We start from the raw sequence: 27,594 nt of genomic DNA on the forward strand, positions 1-27,594 counted from the left end.
GTAGGTGCTCAGTAAGTATTTGATAAGCAGATGACTGATAAATGAATGATGTCCCGGTTCCCTCCAAATCATGGAATTGTGCAGGGCCCTTTGAGCTGATTCCATGAAATGCTCAACCACATTGCCAGTGCTCCCTCTCCACTGTTAGGCCATCATCTCCAAAATCGTATTGCTTGTGTTCCTTCTTCTAGCAGTCTAGCCTGACTCTCCAGTTCTCTGCTTCCAGACTGCTAATTTATATGAACTAAGATTAGAATAATAATGATATACTAAAAGTACTTCACAGTTTGCAAATGACTTTATGTGCCTTTGTTTCAGCAAAAAGAAAATATCCCGGCTTTCGTACATCTTGCAGTCTATCAGGAAACAGCCCTGTAATGTGGTCGGGAGAGACTACCATCTTAACCCTTTTACAAATAATAAGTCTGATACTCAGAGAGGATAGTTTACCCAGTTACAATATTAATAAATACACTGGGACTATCTGTCTTTGGGTTCTTTGATTCTTTTTTACTTTATCAGGCTATGTTAACATGGTACATTTTATGACACAGACTTTTAAGATTTATCTTTGGTTGGTCCAGTTTTATTCACGCTTATTTTCTTGGTTTTGATTCTTTACTAGGTAATTGAGGTGATTATATATGTGAGATATCTGTAAATTAAGATACTTGAGGTTGAGAAACAAAGTGGAGTTGATCGGCCGGGCGCGGTGGCTCATGCCTATAATCCCAGCACTTTGAGAGGCCGAGGCAGTCGGATCACTTGAGGTCAGGAGTTCAAGACCAGCCTGGCCAACATGGTGAAACCTAAAAATAGAAAAATTAGTTGAGCATGGTGATGTGTGCGTGTAATCTCAGCTACTAGAGAGGCTGAGGCAGGAGAATCACTTGAACTGGGGAGGTGGAGGTTGCAGTGAGCTGAGATGACGCCACTGCACTCCAGCCTGGGCAACAGAGCAAGACTGTCTTAAAAAAAAAAAAAAAAAGTGGAGTTGATCTATATATTTTTGACTATTTTTCAGATGTTACCAAGTGCCTTGTGAATTACAAACTGACTCGTAATTTGGAAATAGAGAAAATAGGGGTTTTTGCAAAAAATGTTTCAATTGCTAGCCTGTTTGTCCTTATAACCAGAAAACGTTTGTCTATAAAAAGTTTTTTTTTCTATAAAAGTAGCCTTCTGAAAAAAGCAGCTCAGATAAAAATCTGGGAAAAGAATTAATTACTTAGTTGCACCGGACCTAGTTCCTGACTTCCATTTTGTTTTATTTTTGTCTTGTTTTAGGTTAGCTCCATTCAGAACCAAATGCAGTCCAAGGGAGGCTACGGAGGTGGAATGCCTGCCAATGTGCAGATGCAGCTCGTGGATACGAAGGCGGGATAGCCCTGGTCCTTTCTCCAGTGAGTACTCAGGGGTCTGGACCTGAAGGCCAGACATGGCCAGGCCAATAATAGTAAATATATATATATATATATATATAATGTTTTAATTGTGAACTTACTGGGAAAGGCAAAATTACTCAGCTAAGTGTCGTTTCTGCACTTTGAATCTAAGTTGTAGGTTCTTTTCCTTACTTTAAAACATCTGGTTGGGGAGGATTCTGATGACAAGATGCTTCTTATGTGTCCTTTAAACAAGAGTGAAATTATTATTTTGAGTATTGAGGCTGAGCCTGGTGGCTCACTCCTGTAATCCCAGCACTTTGGGAGGCCTAAGTGGGGATCACCTGAGGCCAGGAATTGGAGACTAGCCTGGCCAACATGGTGAAACCCCATCTCTACTAAAAATACAAAAATTAGCTCGGGGTGGTGGCGCATGCCTGTAATCCCAGCTACTCGGGAGGCTGAGGCACGAGAATTGCTTGAACCTGGGAGGCAGGGGTTGCAGTCAGCTGAGAATGCGCCACTGCACTCCAGCCTGGGTGACAGAGCAAGACCCTGTCTCAAAAAAGTATTGATACTAAAGATAATCTCATGGGTAATAATTTTATAGTTAACACTTCATTGTTTATAAACTTTTCAGATTAATTAAAAAGACTACTTTGAAAAAGGATAAACCCTGAAAATATAGAAATAATTTGAAGTTTTTTTTGTTTTATAGGGTTATTGTGAATTTCTGTATTTTCTCTGTCCACTATTCTGTAATTTTTTTTTGTCCTGTGATTGCGTTTCTTTTATTTTGAATTACAAAAAAGAAGTGTGATGGCACCTTGTCTACCCTGTCGTGATTATTCCAGTGAGATGTTACTGTTCTGCTCTGAAGAAGATACTGTCAGACGAATCCTGCATTTCCTTCAGCTGGCCTGCATGCCTTTGGACTCATGGACAGAGTTCTTTGGATTGTCACTGAATTTTCAATGTTTAATCAGTATGGATCTGATCTTCGCATGATCTTTTTTGTGAATGCTAACACCATTTTGCAGTTTTTTTTTTTCTATTTTAAACATTTTTCTTTTCACTGCCGACCCCCTGCCTTACGATTTTATTGGAAAGCAAGGACCTGCTATTATTTGTTTTTGCCATCATTTATGTATATTTTGGAAGGTATGAGACCCACAAGCACAATGATCATTTTTGTTTGAAACTTCAGCAGAATAGGTATCTGCATGCTTTATGAAGTTGCTTCGGTGAGAGCTCATGGGATGCCAGAAATGAACATTTCTTTGCTGCCATGGGCTGATGATGCTGCTATTAGATAAAGTTTAGCTGTGGCACCAAGTCACATCATTTTCATTGAAAAAGATTACTTGTAGCTTTAGAAGTATGACCTTTTGGTCTGTTTGATTAGAATTGCAATAAAAGAAAAGCTTGCATTCATAAGGCATTCATTCTGTTGTAAATGTTCAATATATATTTATTTTGAGAGCAAGGACCTGTGGTTGTAAACAGGTGTGGTTACGTATCTGAGTGTTGTGGTCATACTCTCATCCAGTCCGATCCTGAGCATCTTCATCTTATTAGCTGTTCGTTTCTTTCTGCACTCATTCTTTTATTTTTACTTCTTTTTAATGTTATGGTATCCAGTTGTTTCCAGTAGCAGTTTCTTGAACTTCTGGCCTGTACTACTAACTGCAGACCTCCAGAGTCACTGGCCTTTCTGTGCTCTACATATTTTAGGGGCCACGTCAGTTGGTAAGAGCAACATACATACTGACCTGGCTGAATTATTGCCAGTGAAAACAACCTGTACGAAGCCTTTGCTCAGGTTCTAAAATATGTTTGTCCTTGCACAAATTTTGTATGTTTCAGATATTTCTGTAAAGCTTTCTTCTTTTCTGTTAGAGTGTGGTGTTAAGCCAGAGTCAGTGGTCTTGTTCTCATTAAACTGTTTTAATCCTATGTCCAATTCAAGCCTACCTAACTACATTTGGTAGGATTAACATTTCATGTAACAAACGGGGCTCAATTAAAAACTTTAGATAACTTTGAATAAAGGAACAGGGATCACTTTATCTTCTGCCTTCATTTACCTTAGTCCCAGATTCTTGCAAAACAGGCAACTGAACAAACATTAGGTTAATGTAGGTAAAACGTGAAAGCATTTCTCCTCCACTTTCTAAAATTTTATTTACCCAGTACAGTGGGGCACCAGACTACTTGATCTTTGTATTTTGCAGTTTTGAGCCTTTGTGTCAATCCCAGGCACAGAGAGGATCTGCCAAGGAAAAACATTTGCATCTTCAGAGTAGACATTTTGCAGTTTAGTAACTTCTAAAGTTGAATTTATCCATTGTCACTGATTCACCAAGTGGATGTCGCATTGTGGAATTTTCCTGAGTACCGTTGTCATTCTGCTCAGCCAGGCACGATCAGTTTCTTGACCAGGGACATTGCTGTGTGCAAGCTCTTTAGAAGGGAGATTGGGTTTTCTTGGCATTATCAGCACTCATGCTATTTAGTCTACTTCTATTTTGACTCTTTAAATTAGTACAGTTTTTCTACTTGTCATATAACTCCTGGAACAACAATACGGGAAGCCGTGATCCTTTTCCCCAACTCATAATTTTATTCTTTTTCCAAATCGCTGTTTTGTTTTGTTTGTTTGCTGCTCCAACGACCAGCGTGTGTTGGATCGGATCACCATGGTAAACCAAAAGTGGACTTGTCAGCCTATAACTACTCTGCAGCTGCCACTAACTCTACAGGCACAGTAACTACACTTTATACAGGAGCACATGCCAAAGTGCCTGGGAGGTGCCAATAACATCAAGAAAATTACAAAAAAAGATACGGTATTAACCTTGGACATAATTTTTTTTTTTTTTTTTTTTTTTTTAAGGGAGGCAGCTTTCCCACATTTATAAATGGGGTTGTCAAGCTCAACAGGTCATTTGTTCCCCATAGCAGCATATATCTCATTTTTAAATTGAAGCTAATTAAATAGGATTTTACTACTCAACATTCATTATACTGTTAATCTTTGCTGAAATACATGCTAACAAATGTTAAGCAAGGGAAACTGAAGATTGAATCACATGGATTCTGTTAGCAGTGTTCTGCTTTCTGTAAAAAGAGGTACTTTCCCATGATGGAGGCATGAAGTGGTGCCAATAAGCATAGAGCGGAAATGTTGACTTTAGTTCACATTGGGTTTAGCATTTCCAGTGCAGCATTATCAGTGGGCCTTTACAAATACTTTGGAGTACATTAGCTTTCACTTTGTTGTTAAGTTATAGCAGACTCATTATAGAGAACAAGTATGCCTTGATTTTGTTTAAAATGACTTCTGCTAAGCACCCAGAAGATAAAATTGACATATTTTTATAATATAAGCATACTTTTTTTGTACATTGTGTTCATTCTTGAATAAAATGAGTTCTGTGTTGGCTTGTAGATATTAAAAAGAAAGTATTGATTTTGATTCAATAAATGTTTTCTTTCAATCCTGGTTGGCCTTTCCTTTAAATTTGTTTCATTTTTGTTTTCTTTCAAGGAGGAAATTATTTACCAGAATGCAATATTTTCAGTCATGACTCCTATCATGCAAAAAACAACTTAAAACTTTGATTTAAAAGAGAATTTAAATTTCTATCATTGTAGTCTTTAACTTCACAGTTCACTTTTTAATTTAACAAATACTTAGAATGAAAATTAAATGGATAGAAATAGGACTAATAAAACTTTTATGCCTGGTGCAGTGACTCACACCTGTAATCCCAGCTCTTCTGGAGGTGGAGGTGGGCGGATAGTTTGAGAGCAGTCAGGACAACATGGTGAAACCCTTTCTGTACGTTTTTATTGCCTATCAACCACATGATTTTTAACAAAGGTATCAAGATATCTACACAGTTTTCCATGAAGTATCTTGTCCTTATAGTACATGTAGGACTTAATTAAAATGAAATGGAATTAAGAATTCTCCTCATACTTAGCCACATTTGAAGTGCTTAGTAGCATCATGTAGTGATCAGCTACTATATTAGGAAGTTATAGACTATGTCCCCCATCACAGTTTGGGGAGTTAGTTTATGGTTTGCCTCTAAAATGGTTTACAACACTGGTTCCCACAGGGAGTGATTTTGCTCCCCATGGAGACATTAGAGCAATGTCAGGAGGCAGTTTTGGTTATCACAGCTTGAGGAAGGGGTGGCACAGGATCCTGGGGAGTGGAAAGTAGGGAGGCTGCTAAATATCCTGTGATGGACAGGACAGCCCCCACAAAAAAGATTTGATCCAAAATGTCCTGGTGCCACAGCTAAAACCTGTTTTAAGACGAAGATCTGTATGTCTGCATACTCACCAGATAGAACCTGTTAGGGACGCTTTGTTGCATCAGATCACGTGCACAGGTAAGTGAGGTGTTTTGCTGGTTGAATACTGAGAATAGGTGTTAGGTTTCGTTTTATGAGAATTGCCACAAAACATTCTAAAAACAGAAAAGTCAAGACAAATATCAGAAAAGAGTATTTCAAAACTTAGGGTAACTTTTGTCCCCATCCCATATCCAAAGATCCTAAAAAGAAATTGGCTTAAAATGAAGTGCTTTGCAAAATAAAATTCTGACAATCCAGTGATATCCCAACTATGAAAAAGTATCTGAAGAAACTGATGTTGGTAGACCAAGAGCAATTACATTGTGAGCTTATGTTTTCAAAGGATATGCATAAAACATTAAAGGAGGGGCACATAACCACAAAAAGACAAATCTATAAAATACAGCGCCAGAGTCTGGAAATTGCTAATATTTATGAAGATGCAAAAATCTACAAAATTGATAAAGACGAAGGAAATTCTGTGACCTCTGCTTAAAGTACACTATTCGCAAACGTAAAAGAAGTCATAGAAATTTTACCTTCTATTTATTGTCTCCATCCAGAATGGTCCAGTAAGAATGAAACCATTAAATGACTCATCTTCATCTGACTTTTTATGTTTTGGCACCTTTAACTTTTGGTTTTTATGATGTTTCTCAGCCTATGAGGGTTTGCCTTTGATACTTTGTCCCAGGATCCCTTGAGCCGAGGAGTTCAAGGTTACAGAGAGCTTGAGCTATGATGGTGCCTCTGCACTTCAGCCTGGGTGACAGAGCAAGACCCTGAATCTTTGAAAAAATAAAAGTGTTTTTCAATGAGCTGCTCCATCTATGCAGGAAGGAAAAAAAAAAAAAAACTTTCTTGTAGATATATGCAACCTCTAGGCTCATTTTGACCCCTACCTCATCTTTTTAATGCCCATCATCTTAATAATGTTCTATCTGGTTTGCCTTTGATGCCTAGAAGAAAAAAAAAACTTCGTCTTTACTAAAGATAAGTTACTCCCTGAATAAGATCAAGTGTTTGATCTGGGACCTTACAAGGATATGCTCAAAGAATGGTGATCTTGGTTTTGAAGAAAACTGATTTTCATCACATTAGAAGGTAATATTATTAGTAGAAAAGTGAAGACGGTGCTTCATTCTAACCTCCACATTTTATATTTTGTAAATCCAAGCTATGGAGTGCATTAGAGCTTTTACTGCTCACTAGAACTCATGGGTTCAGTAGCTTTGGACAGTTAAACGCAGCTGAGAACCTGCCTTGGGGGCCCCGAAAGAATTCTTAGGCTTAGGGGTATGTTTTTTTTGTTTTGTTTTTCTCCCTTAAAGGAGCAGCAAGCAAGTAACACACTTCTTCCAAAATCTTCACGAGCCTCACCTAGTTACCTATTTCTTACCATTGCTTTAAGTTACATAAACATATTAATCATTTTTATGTCTGTGTCTTTCAAATAAATGTGTAAGCTGGCAGAAGTCCTTTGCCTTAGACAACACGCTTTCCCCCCAGACCCTCCGCTGCTGGTGTGCTCTCCCGCAGGCCTTCATCTGCTGGGCGCTGCCGCCTCAGGGAGTGTAGAAAACATTTCAGCTGCTGTTTCCGGGTTTCTACAAAAAAGTGTTTTACTTTTCAGAAATACTGCAAAGGAGGTAAAAACTACTCTGCTTCTGTCTTTTGGCAAAACCACCCAGATTCCAAATGGTTTAAGTTCAATCTCTTTCCAATGTCCATAATGTCCATTGTGTCCTATTATAATTTTTCACAAGTGTATGTAAGTTTTGCTCACCTGATTTTCGTTGCTTGGATAGGTACAGCGTAAGTGTACCTAATAAGTGACTGGACTGTCCCTCTGTAAACACAGCCACATCCAATCGGTGCACAATGGAATTAAGTCCACAGACCATCTAGGCCAATAGCATAAAAAGATCTGCTACTCCTAAAACCAGAAACAGAAACAAGCAGTCCTTTCTCCCTTTTTCCCTCTTTTCAATCTGATATTCCTATAGGAAACTAGTATGATCAAATAGACATTTTAGAAAAATACCAGCTGGGCATGGTGATGCATGTCTGTAGCCTCAGCTACTTTGGAGGGTGAGGCAGAGGGATCACTTGAGCCCAGGAGTTGGGTTCATCCTGGGCCACATAGCAAGACCCTGTCCCTTTTACAAAAAGAGTCTAAGGGCCAGACACAGTGGCTCAAGCCTGTCATCCCAGCACTTTGGGAGGCCATGGTGGGCGGATCACAAGGTCAGGAGTTCGAGACCAGCCTGGCCAACATGGTGAAACCCCATCTCTACTAAAAACACAAAGATTAGCCAGGCATAGTGGCACACATCCGTAATTCCAGGTACTCAGGAGGCTGAGGCAGGAGAATCGATTGAACCCAGGAGGCGGAGGTTGCAGTGAGCCGAGATCGCGCTACTGCACTCCAGTCTGAGCGACAGAGTGACACTCCGTCTCAACAACAACAACAACAACAACAAAAGAATCTAGGAAATACTCGTTCTACTGTGAAGGACACAGTAGAGGGTCAGGCAGTCCAATCTGTGATTAATGGGAGTTTTACAAAAAGCAAGGAAAACGCTCTTCAGAGGAAAAAGATTAAAAAAAAGTCTCTTCAAATTAAAAAAAAATTTGTTTTTACAATTACACTTTCTCACTTCACAGCCCTCAAGGACCTTTTGTTCTGAAGACTCATATATTCAGCTATGGGAAATATTATTTCTCTGATTATTCCTTCAACTTTTGAAGATTACCCGATTTCTCAACAGCAATACTGTGGTCTGGAATATAATGGGGCACTCCCCTCCGACTTTGGAGAAGACATTATTTTGAACTAGAATTCTGTCTACAGCCATACTCTCAATGAACTCTGTCTACAACCATACTCTCAATGAAGTAAGATGGCAGAATAAAGATGATTACACTAGCAATGAACGGCTTTACTTTTCACACACCCATCGTGAAAACACTGCAAGATAGAGAACAAATCTAGTAATAAAATAAATCTCAGGATTTCTAGGTCTGAAGCCAACCTAGAAGGCATTCTATCCAAATTAGAACAAACAATGAGAGATTTTAGAACAACTGTTTACAAGAAGCATATTAAACGGATACCATTCAATAGCAGGAAGATAACATGCAATCAAAACATTTTTATTGAGCATTATGTGCCAAGGTACTGTTTAGACACTGAGGATACAGCAGTGAACAAATTTCTTAAGCCTCCAAGAGTTTTAGTTCTACTTGGGGGTATGCAGAAAGATATTAAGCCAAATAAATAAGTGAATTATGTAACAGATTAGAAAATGGTAAGTGCTCTGGATAAACAACTCGGGGCATAGGAGAGGAACTGTAGTTTAAGATATCACCATGCTGAGACAGCGACATTAAAGCTGAGATGTTAGTAATACAGTTAACACACTGTATTAGGCCTTCTTGCATTGCTATAAAGAAATACCCAAGGCTGGGTAATTTATAAAGAAAAGAGGTTTAATTGCCTCATGATTCTGCAGGCTTTATAGGAAGCATGGTGCTAGCACCTGCTCAGCTTCTGGGGCATCACATGGCCAGAGCATGAGCAAGAGAGAGAGTAGTGGGGGAGGGGGCACACACTTTTTTTTTTTTGAGATGATGTCTTGCTCTGTTGCCCAGGCTGGAGTGCAGTGGTGTGATATCAGCCCACTGCAACCTCCGCTTCCCGAGTTCAAATGATTCTCCTGCCTCAGCACCTGAGTAGCTGGGACTACAGGCACATGCCACCACAACTGGCTAACTTTTGTATTTTTAGTAGAGACGGGGTTCCCCATGTTGGCCAGGCTGGTCTCCAACTCCTGACCTCAGGTGATCTACCCGCCTCGGCCTCCCAAAGTGCTGGGATTACAGGCAAGAGCCACGGCGCCTGGTTGGACACACACTTTTAAATGACCAGATTTCACAAGAACTCACTATTGCAAAGACAGCACTAAGCCATGAGGGATCTGCCCCTATGTCCCAAACACCTCCCACCAAGCCCCACCTCATCACTGGGGATTACAATTCAAGAGATTTGGGTAGGGACAAATATCCAAACTGTGTCACACATTTTACCATCAACAAACAAAAAGGAAAGGCAATTGTAGATATGTTTGTTTAAACCAAAAACAGGTCCAAAGATACAATATGATTTTGAGCAACTAATGAGCGTACTCTAAGTGCCCAGAACAGATGGGCCATGCAGGAGGCACTCAGTAAATATGTTCTGTAAAATTTAAGAAAGGAAATGTCATCTGACAGGGATGACTTTAGAGACAAATATTGCATTTCATTTAGTGCTCATCACATATCTTGTTTGTACAGTGAATTATAAATATATTTAAATACCTTTTTAAGTGAAAGCATAAAATACTATAGTCACAGAACAAAACGTAAGTTTTAGAAAACAAAATTCAGAAGATGGTGTGGGGTTAAAGAAATGGAGGGGAATAAGTGTCAATCTCCTTTACATATTCAGAACTCATGAACTCTATACATGTATGTTTAAAATTACCATTTGAAGTTCTAACAGATGAGATATTTAGATATAAAAATATAACAAAAACTGGAAGAAGGAGGACAAGGATTCTGTTACAAGCCTCATCTTTTGGTGCATAAAATCATTTGCACAATTCAAAGTTGATGAATCAAGAAATGAAGGTATGCTTACGTTATTTAAAATAGAGGAAGTAACCCTCAGAAGACTTCAAAAGACAAATGGCTACAAGTGGTTATCCTTAGGAAGTGGGAATGGGGTTTGGGAACTGGATAAGGAGACTTATTTTTAATTTCATGCCATACTATACTATTTGGATTTCATTCTGTTTATCCTACTAATTTTATTCAGTAATATAAGACAAAATAACATGATGTTTTAAACTAGAGAGATGAGAGGGATGACATTCAGCAAGATGGCAGATTAGGAAGCTCCAGGCTCATTTCCCCAGGGAAACACCATATAGACAATATTCAGACCAAAATATCTTATAAAAACTCTAGAAATCAGCTAAGAAGCTACGGCAACCTAGTGAATGTTTAAACAAGAACAAGTCACAGTCAAAGTTATAGGAAATTTCATGAAATTTTGGTCACCTTTGTTCCACCTCTTCCCTGGTGCAGCATGGCATTATCAAAGGAAACTGCCTCAATCCCAGTTTATCCCTTGGGACTAAAGGAAAAAGGCGGAACTTGCCTTGTAACTTACTAGTTAGATGTCTGAGGGCTGCTTAAGGGACTAGTTTCTGTTGTTCCTGACTCAGAGCACTGAGGAACAGTGACACACTTTGGACACATGGTTAGAGGCTGTAAAGCAGAGGGGGAGTGCTCTGGTGCACTAGAATAGCAGGCAGCTCTCAGATCCACGGTGCTTTGGGGCAATAGATAACAGGAAGAGGAATGCACATGACACCTAAGTACAATACAAGTAAACATAAGTAATACAAAAATAACACACACAAGGTCCCAGGGAAGACACAGCCCCAGAAACGGTTTGAGAAGACGCTGAGCCTTTAAGCTAGACTGATTAGTGAAGGTATTCTCCTGCACAAAGCCAGCTGGTAAAGACTGGGAGAGCTGGATGTTTCTTCAAATAACCACACCTCAAAAAGAGATCACAAAGTGTACACAGAAACAATGAAACATAGTCTATTCAAACGTATAAAATAAATCTCCAGAAATCAATCCTAATTAGAATACAGACCTCTGACTTACTTGACAAAGTATGTAAACAACTGTCAGGCTGGGTGTGGCGGTTCATGCCTGTGAACCCAGCACTTTGGGAGGCCGAGGCTGGTGTATCACTTGAGGCCAGGAGTTCAAGGCCAGCCTGGCCAACGTGGTGAAACCCTGTCTCTGCTAAAAACACAAAAATTAATTGGACATGGTGGCACGTGCCTGTAGTCCCAGCTACTCAGGAGACTGAGAACCTGGGAGGCAGTGGTTGCAGTAAGCCAAGATTGCACCACTGCACTCTGGCCTGGGTGACAGAATGAGACTCTGTCCCAAAACAAAACAAAAACACCACAAGTATCTTAAATATGCCAAACAACTAAATAAAATTAGGAAAACAATGTATGAACAAAATGAAACTATCAACAGATACTTTTTTTTTTTTCCGAGATGGAGTCTCACTCTGTTGCCCAGGCTAGAGTGCAGTGGTGTGATCTGTTTACTACGGCCTCCGCCTCCCAGGTTCAAGCACTTCTTCTGCCTCAGCCTCCCGAGTAGCTGGGACTACAGGTACGTGCCACCATGCCCAGCTAATTTTTTGTTTTGTATTTTTAGTAAAGATGGGGTTTCACCATGTTGCCTAATATGGTCTCGATCTCTTGACCTCGTGATCCCTACCTTGGCCTCCCAAAGTGCTGGGATTATTGGCATAAGCCACCATGCCCGGCTGAGAAATTTTTTTAAAAGCCAGATTCTGGAGCTGAAAAATGTAATTGTTGAATTGAAAAATTCTCTAGAAGGATGAAACAACAGACTTGATGAAGCAGAAGGAATCAGCAAACTTGAAGACATGACATTTGAAGGTACTGAGTCAGGAACAAAAAGAATGAAGAAAAGTGAAGTTCCTAAGGGACTTAATGGACACTATCAAGCCAACCAATATATACATTATGAGGTTCTCAAACAAAAGACAGAAAGTGGCAAAGAGCTTATGTGAAAAATATAATGTCTGCAAATTTCCCAGCTTTGAGGAATGAAATTGAAATATAAATATGAGAGGCTCAATTAACAAGTAGGAGACCTACACTGAGAAACATTATAATCAAAAAGCAAAGACAAAGAAGAAATCTTGAAAGCAGCAAGTGAAAAGCAATGTAAAATCCTCAACAAAATGCTAGCAAATCGATTTCAACAGCACATTAGAAGAATTATACAGCATGACCAAGTGGGATTTATTCCTGGAATACAAGAATGGTTCAATATAGGAAAATCACTCAACATTTGCAGAATGACAGAAAAACCCACATAATCATTTCAAGTGATGCAAAAAAAAAAAAAAAAAAAAAAAATCTGATAAAGTTCAACACCCTTTCACAATAAAAACACTCAACGAACTAGGAGAAGAAAATTACCTCAATGTAATAAATGCCATATATGAAAAACCCACAGCAGATATCACACTCAACGGTGAAAGACTGTGAGCTTTTCCTCTACGATCAGGAACAAGACATGATTGTCTACTTCCACGATTTCTACTGAACAAAATACTGCAAGTCTTAGCCAGAGCAATTAAGCAAAAAAAAAAAAAAAAGGGCACCCAGACTAGAAAAGAAGTTGTAAAATGATCTCTCTTCACAGGTAACATAATGTTATATGTAGAAAAATCCTAATTATTCCATTAGTTCTGACAACACCAAAAGCCTGTTAGAACTAATAAACAAATTCAGCAAGGTTGTAAGGTATAAAAATCAACAGGCAAAAAATCAGTTGTGTTACAACAATAAAAAAAACCTGAAAAGGAAATTAAGAAAACAGTTGTTTGCATTAGCATCAGGCATTAAAACAAAATACCTAGGAGTACATTTAACCAAGGAGGCAAAAGACATGTATACTGAAAACTATAGAATGTTACTGAAAGAAACTAAAGATGACATCAGTACATGAAAGGACATACTGTGTTATTGGATTGGAAGACTTATGTTGTTAAACTGTTCATACTACACGAAGCAATCTACAGACTTAATGCAATTGCTATCAAAATCCTAATGGTGGCTGGGTGTAGCAGCTCATGCCTGTAATCTCAGAATTTTGGGAGGCCAAGGTGGGAGGATCGCATGAGATCAGCAGTTTGAGACCAGCCTCAGCAATAAATCGAGATCTCATCTCTACAAATAAAAATAAAAAATATTTTAAAAATCTTAATGGCATTTTTTGCAGGAAAAAACCAACCCATCCTAAAATTCATATGAAATCTCAAGGGACCCTGAAGAGTGAAAATAATCTTGCTAAAGAAGAATGTTGGAAGAAGAAAGGTTGTAAGTTTCATCCTTTCTAATTTTAAAACTTATTACAAATCTATAGTAATCAAAACAATGTGGTACTGGCATAAAGACAAACATATAAACTAATACACAAAATAGAGAGTTCAGATATAAATCCTCCCATGTGTGGTCAAATGATGTTTGTCAAGGGTGCAAGGACCACTCCATGGAGAAAGGACAGTTTTGTTTCTTTACCCCAGCAAATGGTGCTGGAATTAGATATCCACATGCAAAAGAATGAAGTCTAATCTTTACTTTATACCGTATGTAAAAATCAAATGGATTAAAGACCATGGATTAGACTGAAAACTATAGAACTCCTAGAAGAAAACATAGAGGGAACAATTTCTTGACATTGGATGTAGCAATGATTTCTTGGATATGATACCAAAAACACTGGAAACTAAAGTAAAAATACACAAGTCGGACTACCTCAAAAGTTAAAACTTATGTGCATCAGAGAACACAATTAATAGAGTGAAAAGGCAACCTATGGAATGTGAAAATATATTTGCAAATCATATGTCTGATGAGGAGTTAATATCCTGAATACATAAGGAATTCCTACAAGTCAACAACAAAACACAATCTGATTTAAAAATGGGCAAAGGACTTGAATAGACATTTCTTCGAAGATATATATTTGACAAATAAGCACATGAAAAGAGGCTCAACATCATTAATCTTAGGAAAATGCAAATCAAAATCATGAGATACCACCTTACACCCATGAGGATGGTTACTATGCAAACAAAATAAAATTATAAGTGGTGTTGAGGTGTGGAGAAATTGGGACCCTTTTGCACTATTGGTGGGAATGCAAAATAATGCAACTGCTATGGAAAACAATAAGGAGTTTCCTCAAAGAATGAAAACTAGTACTACTATATGATTTAGCAATCACACTTCTGGGTATATAACCAAAAGAATTGAGCACAGGGTCTCAGAGAGATATCAGTACACCCATGTTCACAGCAGCGTTATTCTCAATAACTAAGAAGTGGAAGCAACCCGGTGTCCTTGAATGAACAAACAAAATGTGGTTCATACATTCAATGAAATATTCAGCCTTAAAAAGAAAGGAAATTTTGACACATGCTACAACATGGATAAACCCTGAGGACAGTATTTCAAGTGAAATAAGCCACAAAGAGACAAATATGATTCCCTTTTTTTGAGGTATTTAGAGTAGTCATATTCATAGACACAGAAAGTAGAATGATGGTTGCCAAGGGAGAGGGGCAGTGGGGTTGTGGAGTTGTTTAATGTGTATAGAGTTTCAGTTTTGCAAGGTAAAAATGTTTTGGAGATTGGTTGCAAAACGTGAATTTCCTTAATGCTACTGAACTGTATACTTAAAAATGGTTAAGACAAGTACATTTTGTTACATGCATTTTACCGCAATTTATTTTAATGCCAAAAAAACCCCTCAAGCTCAAAAAACAAACCAAGAAAGACTAACACATGTACTGTTTGTGGTGGATTGCAGCCAGAGAGGGAGGTGAAAACCAGTGGGCAGTGATGGAGGGTTGCAACTCCCATGAGAGAAGCATGTTTGAGGCATTTATACACATCGAATAAACCCAAATGCCAAATGATCTCTCACGTGTAATCCATAAAATCTCCTAGGACACTAGAGATCAAGTTGCTAGTCAGCACTGAGATTGTACAAGTGCAAAACGTAAGGAGAAACTTGGCTTTGCCCTTGAACTCCTGCTTGTCAAGTTCATTTCTCTGAAACCCTAGAGCTATAACATGCTGAAGAGCTAACAAGCTTTAAAAGTAGTTATTTTTCTATCATTACCAAAAATAGACAATTTGCCTTTAAATTCTATTTGAGTTCACGGCTTCCCCAAGGATCAAATAGACAAGATGAGGCCAAAGAGCTCTTTCTGTTCCAGGAAGCACAGGACGGGGAAGGCAGGGTTGTGGTCTTGCCTGGGCCTGAGTGGACTCACTCACTACTTGCAGCAGACACTGAACGTGCTTTCTGGCCTTGACCTCCCCAAAGCCCACAAGGTGTTTGCTGTGGCCTGGACCTTGGGGTAGGTACTGCTAATAGATTGTTACTGGCATTTGGTAACTGCCTATTTTTAGTACTTATTTTCAAATTAAAAAATATTTGAAGCCTTTCATTCTGAATCCTGTCCAGCCTACACTAGTTGGTTTAAATAATACAACATCCTCCTAAGTTTCCAGGGCACAGAATCAGGGGTCTGGGCTTCTGATGAGCAAAAGATTTGAGGCTGCAGGCATTTCCCCCTCCAGCCAGGCCTCTTTTCTGCGTCTGCCTCTCTGAGACCTATGTAAATGACTGTCCCCTTTGAGACAACAGAGATAAGCACTGGCAGCAGGTGACCTACCAGACTTAACCCCAGTTCACCATTTTGTCCTACAAGAGTTCCCATGTTTCCCTGTCTTATAACAACTCCCAAATCCATTTCTTTGGGCAACTATTGCTTCCCCAATGTGTGGGGTTTTGGTGGGCCTGCAAGTCACAGTAAGCATTTCTCTCCTCCCCACAGGTGTGTACATGAGAGCGGGCCAGGGTGGGGTCTTCCCTGGAATTTCCAGGGCGGGGTCAGTTCCTGTATAACCCCAGACATTCCACATAACTATAGCCCAGCACGTGAAGAAAATCTGTTGGCAGTGGGGAAGGATGAGGCCGACAGACGGCTGAAATGACAAGTGGAGAGCAGGAAGGAGAGCTCAAGTGCCCTGGAGGTGTTGCATCCTGACCCTTGGGTGTTCCAGGGAATACCCAGTTATTAGCTCTTTGGCTTTGAGCAAGATATTTATCCTCTCCAACCATCTGTTCCATAATCTATGAAACTGTGAGACTAAAAGCTCTTTTTAGGATGGTTGTGAGAATGAGGTCACATAAGCAAAGCCCATGCCCATCACAGGACTTGCATTTACTCAGCTCCTCCTGTGCCGGAACTTGCTGAGCTCCCTTCCCTCCTCCCCTGTTAGGTTGGGGCTATAAAGTAGAAATCTGGAACTAATAAAAGTCTAATGGTCAGGTGTGGGGGCTCACACCTGTAATCCCAGCACTTTGGGAGGCTGAGGCGAGTGGATCACGAGGTCAGGAGATCAAGACCATCCCGGCCAACATGGTGAAACCTCATCTCTACTAAAAATACAAAAATTAGCCAGGTGTGGTGGCAGGCGCCTGTAGTCCCAGCTGGTCAGGAGGCTGAGGCGGGAGAATCGCTTGAACCTGGGAGGCAGAGTTTGCAGTGAGCCAAGATTGCCCCACTGCACTCCAGCCTGGGTGACAGTGAGAGACTCCTTCTCAAAAAAATAAAAATAAAAATAAAAAAAGTCTACTGAATAAACCAATAATTGAACCTATTCTGGAAGTTTTACTTTGTGGGTTTTTTGTTTTTTTTTTTAAAGGAAAATAGAGATTGTAATTATGTGAGCATTTTTAGCACCTGTTTCATCAGAAGCCTATGCTGCTGATTTTGTCTTTCACTAGTCCTTGCAAATCTCCCATTTTTATGAAAACCAAGGGCCTGAGTAACTTTCGCAAGAACAGCCTTGAGCTAGACTGAAGTGCTGCCTGCCCTCAGGTTATTCATTATGTCTGAGAGCTGCCAGAGGTGACTGGGAGACAAGAGAGAAAACTCTCTACTGAGTTCACAAACTGCCAAGCAGAAAGACGAGGGTGCCAACGTAAGGCAGGACAAAGAATTGCCCTGCGTTCCAGATTCTGAGCCAAGGAGATCACTAAGAGGTTTGTTTAATCCTAGGCTGTGTTTGCCTCTCACTGACTTCTCGGCTTGGCTGCACTGGGCTGCCCCCTTCCTCAGCGCCTGGAAGGCTAGGAAAGTCCCATGCCCGTGTCACAGGGTTTGGCACATGGTGCTTTCCACATGCGATGCTACATCAAGATTTGTGTCTGAGGTTTCAACTGAAAACATCAAATTGCTTTTCTGGAGCCATTCATGGTCTGCTCATCCACTATTAAGTCCCTGCCATATGCGCTGCACAGCACGTATGCTCTCTATAAAACACCAGGTATCATCTTAGTGCCCTCAAGCAAACAAAGACCCCGTGTGTTATGGTTTATAGAGCCGTGCAGAATTCCTGCTGCCTAAGGAACAAACACGGCCCAGTCTTGAGGTCTTGAGTAGTTGCTGAAAAACCTGAGCTTTTAACATGGTCTCCTTTAGCATCTCCAATTCTTATTATGGTCAGGTTCTCACATACCTGCTTTTTTAACAAGACCTCACTGAAGGCAACAATTTCTGCTGGCATAGCATGTTGGGCACAGGTGGTCTCAATTATTGTTTATCCCAAGTATGCATGCAAATGTGAAAAGAGAAAAGTACATCGGGCAATTGAGTCTGATTTTCATTTTTCAGCTGTCTGTCCAAGTCTATATAAGGTAATTCTTAATGTACACTTGATTTCCATAATGTTTCCTTCGATTTTCCCACCTGCTGTTGGCTTTGAACAACCTTACCTGAGCTGAGAATGGCTGCTTCCCTGGCAAGAAGTTTCTAGAACGTGTTTGCTGGGCCAAAGCTTGGACACCTGATCTCTTCAGAGATCTTGTGGATAGACTGATAGAGAAGAAAGAAAATAACTCATGCAGCAATGTATATGGATAAAACAGACGAAGAGGTGCTACAATAATCAAAAGGGATAAAGTAAAAAATACAGAAGAGTCGAATCGATTCTGCATCATTGTAAATCAAGTCACATACTTGATTTTAACATGAATTTTACAGAGATCGAAAACCTTTTTGATCCAAAGCCAAAGCGTCAGGAGATCTTTATTTTTTTAACTGAAGTAAAATATACACAACATAAAATTTACCATGTTAACCTTTTTTTTTTTTTTCCTTTTTGAGACTCTGTTGCCCTGGTTGGCATGCAGTGATGGGATCATAGCTCACTGCAGCCTCTAACTCCAGGGCTCAAGTGATTCTCTCACTTCAGCCACCCAAGTAGCTGGGACTACAGGTGCTCGTCACCATGCTCAGTTAAATTAAAACAGTTTTTATTTGTAGAGACAGGAGTCTTGCTCTGTTGCCAGGCAGGTCTTCAACTCCTGGGCTCAAGCAATTCTCTTGCCTCAGCCTCCCAAAGTGCTGGGATTATAGGCATAAGCCATCATGCCTGGTCTGTCTTAACATTTTTTTTTTTTTGGAGACAGATTCTCCCTCTGTCACCCAGGCTAGAGCACAGTAGCATGATCTCGGCTCACTGTAACCTCCGCCTCCCATGTTCAAGTAATTCTCGTATCTCAGCCTCCTGAGTAGCTGGGACTATAGGCGCACGCCACCATACCCAGCCAAGTTTTGTATTTTCAGTAGGGACAGGATTTCACCATGTTGCACAGGCTGGTCTTGGCCTCAAGTGATTCACCCCCATGGCCTTCCAAAGTACTAGGATTACAGGTATGAGCCACCATGCCCAGAAGTCTTAACCATTTTTAAGAGTACATATCAGTAAAGTACTTTCACATTGTTGTACAACCACATTCACATTGTTGAACATTTTCATCTTGCAAAACTATACCTAATTAAATAACTCCCCATTTCCCCCTACCCCTGGCAACCACCATTCTACTTTATCTATGAATTTGACTACTCTAAGTACCTCATAAATTCATATATATGCTCTCATGTATCCACATATATGTGGAATCATACAATAGTTGTCTTTCAGTGACTGGCTTATTTTCCTTGGCATGTTTGTTCTCAAGGTTCATCTATTTTGTCTTTATTAAAATACCAATGACATTCTTCACAGAAATAGAAAAAAAAAATCCTAAAATTTATATGGAACCACAAAAGACCCAGCATAGCCAAAGCTATCCTAAGCAAAAAGAACAAAACTGGAGGAATCACATTACCTGACTTCAAATTATACTATGGAGGTATAGTAACCAAAAGAACATGGTACTGGCATAAAAACAGACAAAGACCAATGGAACAGAATAGAGAACACAGAAAGAAGTCCATGTACCTACAGTGAACTCATTTTCAACAAAGGTGCCAAGAACATACACTGAAGACAGTCTCTTCAATAAATGGTGCTGGGAAAACTGGATTTCCATATTTGGAAGAATGAAATTAGACACCTATCTCTCACCATATAAAAAAATCAAATCAAAATGGATTAAGGATTTAAAACTAAGACTTCAAACTATGAAAACGACTATAAGAAAACATTTAGGAAAATCTCCAGGACATTGGTCTAGACAAAAATTTCACAAGCAACACCCTACAAGCACAGGCAACCAAAGCAAAAATGGACAAATGGGGCCGGGCACAGTGGCTCACGCCTGTAATCCCAACACTTTGGGAGGCCGAGACGGGTGGATCACGAGGTGAAGAGATTGAAACCATCCTGGCCAACGTGGTGAAACCCTGTCTCTACTAAAAACACAAAAACTAGCTGGGCATGGTGGCAGGCGCCTGTAGTCCCAGCTACTCTGGAGGCTGAGGCAGGAGGATCACTTGAACCAAGGAGGTGGAGCTTGCAGTGAGCCGAGATCACGCCACTGCACTCCAGTCTGGCAACTGAAAGAGACTCTGTCTCAATAAACAAACAAACAAACAAACAAATAAATAAATAAATAAAATGGACAAATGAAATCACATCAAGTTAAAAATCTTCTGCACTGCAAAAGAAACAATCAATAAAGTGAAGAGGCAACCCACAAAATGGGAGAAAATATTTGTAAACTACCCATCTGACAAGGGATTAATAACCAGAACATATAAGAAGCTCAAATGACTGCATTGGAAAAAATCTAATAATACAATCAAAAAATGGGCAAAAGATTTGAATAGAAATTTCTCAAAAGAAGACACACAAATAGCAACAAATCAAAACTACAATGAGAAATCATCTCACCCTCAGTTAGGTTTATATCCAAAAGACAGTCTATAACAAATGCCAAGAATGTGGAAGAAAGGGAAACCTTGTACACTGTTGGTGAGAATATAAATCAGTGCAACCACTAGGGAGAACTATTGGAGGTTCCTCAAAAAACTAAAAATAGAGCTACCATATGATCCAACAATCCCACTGCTGGATATATATACCCAAAAGAAAGGAAAGATATCTGCACTCTCATGTTTGTTGCAGCACTGCTCATAAAAGCTAAGATTTGAAAGCAACCTAAGTGTCCATCAACAGATGAATGGATAAAGAAAACGTAGTACAGGCCAGGCACGTTGGCTCACGCCTGTAATCCCAGCACTTCGGGAGGCTGAGGCAGGCAGATTGCTTGAGCTCAGGAGTTTGAGACTATCCTGGGCAACATGACAAAAACCCCGTCTCTCCTAAAAACACAAAAATTAGCTGGGCATGGTGGCGCTCACCTGTGGTCCCAGCTACTTGGGGGACTGAAGTGGGAGGATCACTTGAGCCCAGGAGGTGGAAGTTGCAGTGAGCCGAGACTGTGCCACTGCACTCCAGCCTGGGTGACAGAGACTCTGCCTCAAACAAACAAACAAACAAAGTGGTACATATACACAATGGAATACGATTCGGCTATAAAAAAGAATGGGATCCTGCGTGTCATTTGCAAAAACATGGATGGAACTGGAGATCATTAAGTTAAGTGAAATAAGCCAGGCACAGAAAGACAAACATCGCATGTTCTCACTTATTTATGTGATCTAAAAATAAAAACAATTGAATTCATGGATATAGAGAGTAGAAGCATGGTTACCAGAGGCTGGGAAGGGTAGTGGGGGGTTAGGGGGAGGTGGGGATGATTAATGGTACAAAAACATAGTTAGAATGAGTAAGACTTACTATTTGACAGCACAATAGGGTAACTACAGTCAATGGTATACATTTTTAAATAAAAGAGTGTAATTGGATTGTTTGTAATACAAAAGATAAACAAATGTTTGAGGGGATGGATGCTCCATTCTCCCTCTGATTATTTCATGTTGCATGCCTGTATCAAAACATCTCATGTACCCCATAAATATATATACCCTATGTACCCACAAAAGTTAAAAGTTAAAAAAATCAGCCGGGTGCAGTGGCTCACACCTGTAATCCCAGCACTTTGGGAGGCCGAGGTGAGCAGATCACCTGAGGTCAGGAGTTTGAGACCAGTCTGGCCAACATGGCAAAACCCCTTCTCTACTAAAAATATAAAAATTAGCTGGGCCTGGTGGCACGTGCCTGTAATTACAGCTACTCAGGGAGACTGAGGCAGAAGAATCAGTTGAACCCAGGAGGTGGAGGTTGCAGTGAGCTGAGATCGTGCCACCGCACTCCAGCCTGGGCGACAGAACGAGATTACATCTCAAAAAAAAAATTAAAAATTAAAACGATTGGCTGGGCATGGTGGCTCACACCTGTAATCCCAGCACTTTGGGAGGCCAAGGTGGGTGGATCACCTGAGGTCAGGAGTTCAAGACCAGCCTGGCCAACATGGAGAAACCCCGTCTCTACTAAAAATAAAAAAATTAGCCAGTCATGGTGGCGCATGCCTGTAATCCCAGCTACTTGGGAGGCTCAGGAGAATCACTTGAACCCAAGAGGCGGAGGTTGTAGTGAGCCAAGATCATGCCACTGCACTCCAGCCTGGGCAACAAGAGCGAAACTCCGTCTCAAAAAAAAAAAAAAAAAAAAAATTAAAACAATTGTAAAATGATTCATCCATTTTATAGTACGTCAGAATTTCTTTCCAAGGTTAATAATGTTTCATTGTGTGCATCCCACATTTTATCCATTCATCCACTGACGGCCACTTGGGTTGCTTCTGCCTTGGCTATTGCTGATAACACTGCTATGAGCAAGGGTGTACAAACACCTCTTTGAGACCCTACTCTCAATTCTTTTGCATATCTATCTATATATATGTACATATATATACACACACACACACACATATATATGTACCCAGAAGTGGAAATGCTGGATCATATGGTAATACCATGTTTAATATTTTGAGGAACTTAACATATTATTTTCCACAGCAGTTACATTACTTACATTCCCACCAACAGTGTACATGACCTCTAATATCTCCACATGCTCGCCAACAATGGTTATTTTCAATCTTTTTGACAGTAACCATCCTCATGGGTTTGAGGTGGTATTTTGTTGTGATTTTGACTTGTATTTCCCTAATGATGAGTGACACTGAACTGCTTTTCATGTGCTTACTGGCCAACTATATCTTCTTTGGAGAAATATCTATTCAAATCTCTCCCTCTTTTTTTTTCAAAGACAGGGTATCATTCTGTCACCCAGGCTGGAGTGCAGTGGCACAATCTGGGCTCACTGCAGTCTCATCCCCTTGGGCTGAAGCGATCCTCCTACCTCAGCCTCCTGAGTAGCTGGGATTACAGGTATCCGCCACCACGCCTGGCTAATTTTTAATTTTTTGTAGAGATGGGGTCTGACCACATTGCCCAGGCTGGTCATGAACTCCTGGGCTCAAGTAATCCTCCTGCCTCAGCTTACCAAAGTGCTGGGATTATAGTGTGAGCCACAGTGCTTGGCCATTTTTGCTGCTGCCAACCCCTTTTTGGCAGAGTATCCCTCTGTCACCCAGGCTGAAGTGCAGTAGCATGATTATGGCTCACTGCAGCCTCAACCTCCCAGGATCAAGTGACGCTCCCGAATAGCCTCCAAAGTAGCTGAGACTGCAGGCATGTGCCTCCATGCCCGGCTAATTTTTAAAATGTTTTGTAGAGGTGGGGTCTCTCTACGTTGCCCAGGCTAGTCTCAAACTCCTGAACTCAAGATATCCTCCTGCCTGGGTCTCCCAAAGTGTTGGGATTACAGGTATTGCCTAACCTTCTGCCCATTTTAAATTGGGTTTTCTGTTGTTGACAGGGAGATCTTATTTGATAATAATTTAAATAATATTACTTTTAATATTAATAATTTTAAAGAAATATTTTTGAAATATGTATTTTAAATGTTATATAAAATGCATTTCAAGTATAAAATATACACTGTGCTCTCCCAATCAGAATGGAGTGGACTTTATTTGAACACCTACAGATAACAATATTGTCATTATAAATTAGGAAACTGAAATTTAGAAAAGATGAGCACCTTATCCAATAGGACACTGAATTTTTCAATACTACCCTCAGAGATCACTGAACTGTAGCCTGTTTTTGTCTAGGCTTAACCAGGGAAGAAGTCACTTTCGATCTTACCCAAATGGTTAACACAATCTATTTCCTGTGGCTGGGGAGCTGAGGGCTCCAGCTTCTTGCTGACTATTGGCTGCAGTCCTCCCTTAGCTCCTAGAGGCCTCCTGCAGTTCCTGTCCCCATGTTTCTCCTCAACATGTGCACTTCATTAAACCAAGGAGAGCCTAGAGCTAGTCTGCTAGGAAGATGGAGTCTTATATAGTGTAACATAATCATGCAGCTACATTTCATCACCTTTGCCATTTTCTATTGCTGTGAAGCAACTCACAGGTCCCAGTCATAATCAAGGGGATGATACAGTAGAAAATGACAAAGGGCATGACTACTAGGTCACCAGGGTGGCAGATTGTATTTTTCAAAAACAGCCACATCAATATTCTCTGACATGCTCTTCTAGAACCTTGTTACTTTTTATCAACAATTTCCTCTGCTTCCCTGTCACTGAACTTGGGTCACACACTGTGATACAGCTTGCCTGGCTCTCTCTTTGGGGATACTTGCCCTTAAAACTCAACCTCCATGATCTGAGACAGGCCAAAACCGCCCTTATGGAGAGATCACATGGAGAGGTTCACGTGATCAGGAATAGAGCCTCAAACAACAGCCAGCATTAACTTTCAGCCGTGAGCTTTCAAATAATTCCTGTCCTGAGCCTGAATCTTTCAGCTAAGGCCTTAATCATTGTGGAGCACAGAAAAGCCAGCTTTTCTAAGCCCTGTGCAAATTCCTGACCAATAAACAAGCATAATAAATGGTTGTTTCATGCCACTAAATTTTGGGTTGATTTGTTACACAGCCATGGTAATTGGGACAACATGTTAATAGAATAAAGGAGAAAGAACCCACAATTATCTCAATAGATGCAGAAAAAGCACTTGACAGAGTCCGACATTTATTAATGATTAAAAATTCCAGCAAATTAAAAATCGAAGGGAACTTTCTTAATCTGACAAAGAGTTAATACATAAAACTTACTGCACACAGTGTATTAATTGGTGAAGTGTTGACAGTTTTTCTCTATCATCACTTCTATTCATTACATTGAAAGTTTCTGGCTAACTGAAAAAATAAAAGGAATAAGAATTAGAAAGAAGAAATAGAACTGCCTTTAGTGGCAGATTACATGCCTATAAAGAAAACCTGAGATTATTATCATTAGGATTCAGTGAGTTTGGTAAGGCTGTTGGACACTGGAGCAACATTAAAAAAATCAATTTTATTTCTATTTGACAAAAGATAATCAAAGTCTGGGCACAGTGGCTCATGAGTGTAATCCCAACACTTTGGAATGCCAAGGCAGGAGAATCACTTGAGCCTAGGAGTTCAAGACCAGCCTGGGCAAAATAGTAGACTCCGTCTTCTACAAAAACATTAAAAAATTAGCTGGGTCCATGTGGTGTGCACTTGTAGTCCCAGCTACCTTGAAGGAGGTCGAGGCTATAGTCAGCTGTGATTGCACCACTGCACTCCAGCCTGGGCAACAGAGCAAGACACCATCTCTTAAAAGAGAGAATAATTAACAACTGAAAATTTAGAAGCTACTATTTGTAATAGCATCAAACATACTGCTTAAAAATAAATATTACATAAAAAGTATGAAACTCTTAAACCAAAACAACAGAATAGAGCAATAGAAAATCTAAATGGAGAAATATACTACATTCATAGATCAGAAGACTAAATTTCAAGATGTTACTCTCCTTCAAAATGATATATAAATTCAAGAAAATCACAATCGAAATTGTAATTGTGTGCATATGTGTAAGTGTACTTGTGTGTAAGTTGGTAAGCTGGTTCTAAAATTTTTTGGAAATGCAATGATACAAGAATATCAAAAAAGGAGAACAGGGTTAGAGAACTTTCTCATTAAGATACTGATATGTATGATAATACTAGAGTAATTAAGAGTGTGGTATTGGAAAATGGAGAAACAAACAGGCTGATAAAACAGAATACAGACCCCAGAAATAAACTCAGTTATATACACGGACACTTGATTTACAGCAAAGATGGCAGTGAAGTGCGCTAGACAAAATAAAATGTCTTTTCAACAAATGGTGCAGGAACAATCTGTAGGTAGAGGAATGAAACCTGACTCCTACCTCACACTACACATAAATATCTATTCCAGATCTCTTTTAGATCTAAATTTAAAAGGCAAAGCATTTAAAATGTAACACAGAATATATTCATGAACTTGGAGTACGGACTTCTTAAACAGAACACAAAGGCTGGGTGCAGTGGCTCACACCTATAATCCCAGTACTCTGGGAGGCTGAGGTGGGTAGATTACTTGAGGTCAGGAGTTTGAGACTAGACTGGCCAACATGGTGAAACCCTGTCTCTATTAAAAATACAAAAATGGGAATGGTGGTGGACATCTATAAATCCAGCTACTCGGGAAGCTGAGGCAGAAGAATCACTTGAACCCAGGAGGCAGAAGCTGCAGTGAGCTGAGATTGTGCCACTGCACTCTAGCCTAGGCTACAGTGCAAGGCTCCGTTAAAAAAAAAAAAAAAGTCAGTAGAAAATGATTTAAAAAAACCCTACAACACAAAAAGCACTAACTATAAAGGAAAAGAATAATATATTTCTCTAGTTTAAAATTAAGAACTTCTCAAGAGACACCACTAAGTGTATGACAAAGCAAGTCAGAGTGGGACAAGCTGTTTGCCACAGGTATAACTGACAAAGGAGTCAGATCCAGAATATATGAAGAACACCTAGGAATCGATTAGAAAAGAATACTTGCAAAGGCATTTCATAAAAGAGGAAATGGCCTATAGTAATATGAAAAGGTGCTCAACCCCACTAATAACTAGGGAAATGCAAAATGAAACCACAATACTATTTACATACTCACCAAAATGGCCAAACTGAATGAAGAACGCTGAAAATACCAACTGCTCAGAACAGATGAGAACTTGCCAGGGAGTCTTTGGAATATACAGTTGTTCAATATATATTGTTAGACTTTTGCTTTTCTTTTAGTGCATATTTTATGCAGGTATGTTTTTCATTCCCATTCAGAGTCAGACCATTTGTATCTTCTGGTAGGTTTCTCTTGTGATCCCTGAAAAAAAACCAATGCTTACTGAGTATTGCAAATCCTATGCCCACATTTACAAACACTATACGTATTAGAGTATTGCTAATACCATACTATTCATTCACTATTGTCCAAAGATTATCCAACTAGAATCTAAAATTCTATGACATTTCCTGGTTTGGAAATGCTTCAATTTTGTTACTTCTATGAAGGAAGGTTCTCCCCAAATATTTCACTATTGGCTGCAGAAACATCTGGAATGACGACTAAGAAATTACCTTGCTCTCTCTTTAAAAGGAGACTTCCAAGAGTCATATTGTAGCATGGTGCCACCTGGTGGTTCCACTGTATCCACTATATTTTTTTTCTTCTACCATCTCTCCCCCTTTAAGCCCTTTTCTTGTTTCTCCTCTTCCCAGGTTCATCTGCCACTACATTCCACATTAGACAGCAGCACAGTTAACACTTCCCCATGGCCAATTCCGAACCTATGTCGAGTTTTACAAAATGAGATAAAGCACCTCTCCATATGTTTATTAGATCATTTTCTCTTTTATGAAGTGCTTCTTTAAGGTTTTTGCCCATTTTTCTATTGGGTGTTCCTTTTCTTTGGTATATATACCTGGA

At 39.8% G+C, this 27,594-nt stretch overlaps 1 protein-coding gene and 1 long non-coding RNA gene across 29 annotated transcripts in view; one reads left to right on the forward strand and one right to left on the reverse strand.

Annotated features, from left to right (window-relative positions):
* The window catches only part of CDC42SE2 (CDC42 small effector 2), a 129,267-nt gene extending 124,377 nt beyond the window's left edge, over nucleotides 1-4,890 (forward strand). For 13 of the 28 annotated variants that reach the window (XM_078004136.1, XM_078004142.1, XM_078004143.1 and 10 more), the window contains 2 exons: nucleotides 1,288-1,403; nucleotides 2,104-4,888. In XM_078004136.1, coding sequence (XP_077860262.1) covers nucleotides 1,288-1,386 — 99 coding nt within the window. In that variant the 3' untranslated portion in view covers nucleotides 1,387-1,403; nucleotides 2,104-4,888. 28 annotated transcript variants of the gene reach the window in all.
* LOC106998938 (uncharacterized) lies at nucleotides 488-26,991 on the reverse strand. The gene is made up of 6 exons (XR_003730545.2): nucleotides 26,782-26,991; nucleotides 18,230-18,329; nucleotides 7,542-7,691; nucleotides 6,295-6,543; nucleotides 5,743-5,868; nucleotides 488-809 (listed from the first exon to the last, which is right to left on the reverse strand). It is a non-coding gene; the product is annotated as an uncharacterized LOC106998938 (long non-coding RNA).
* Nucleotides 26,992-27,594: the final 603 nt, after the last annotated feature.

This window comes from Macaca mulatta, chromosome 6 (assembly GCF_049350105.2).
Source record: "Macaca mulatta isolate MMU2019108-1 chromosome 6, T2T-MMU8v2.0, whole genome shotgun sequence".
NCBI lineage: Eukaryota > Metazoa > Chordata > Mammalia > Primates > Cercopithecidae > Macaca > Macaca mulatta.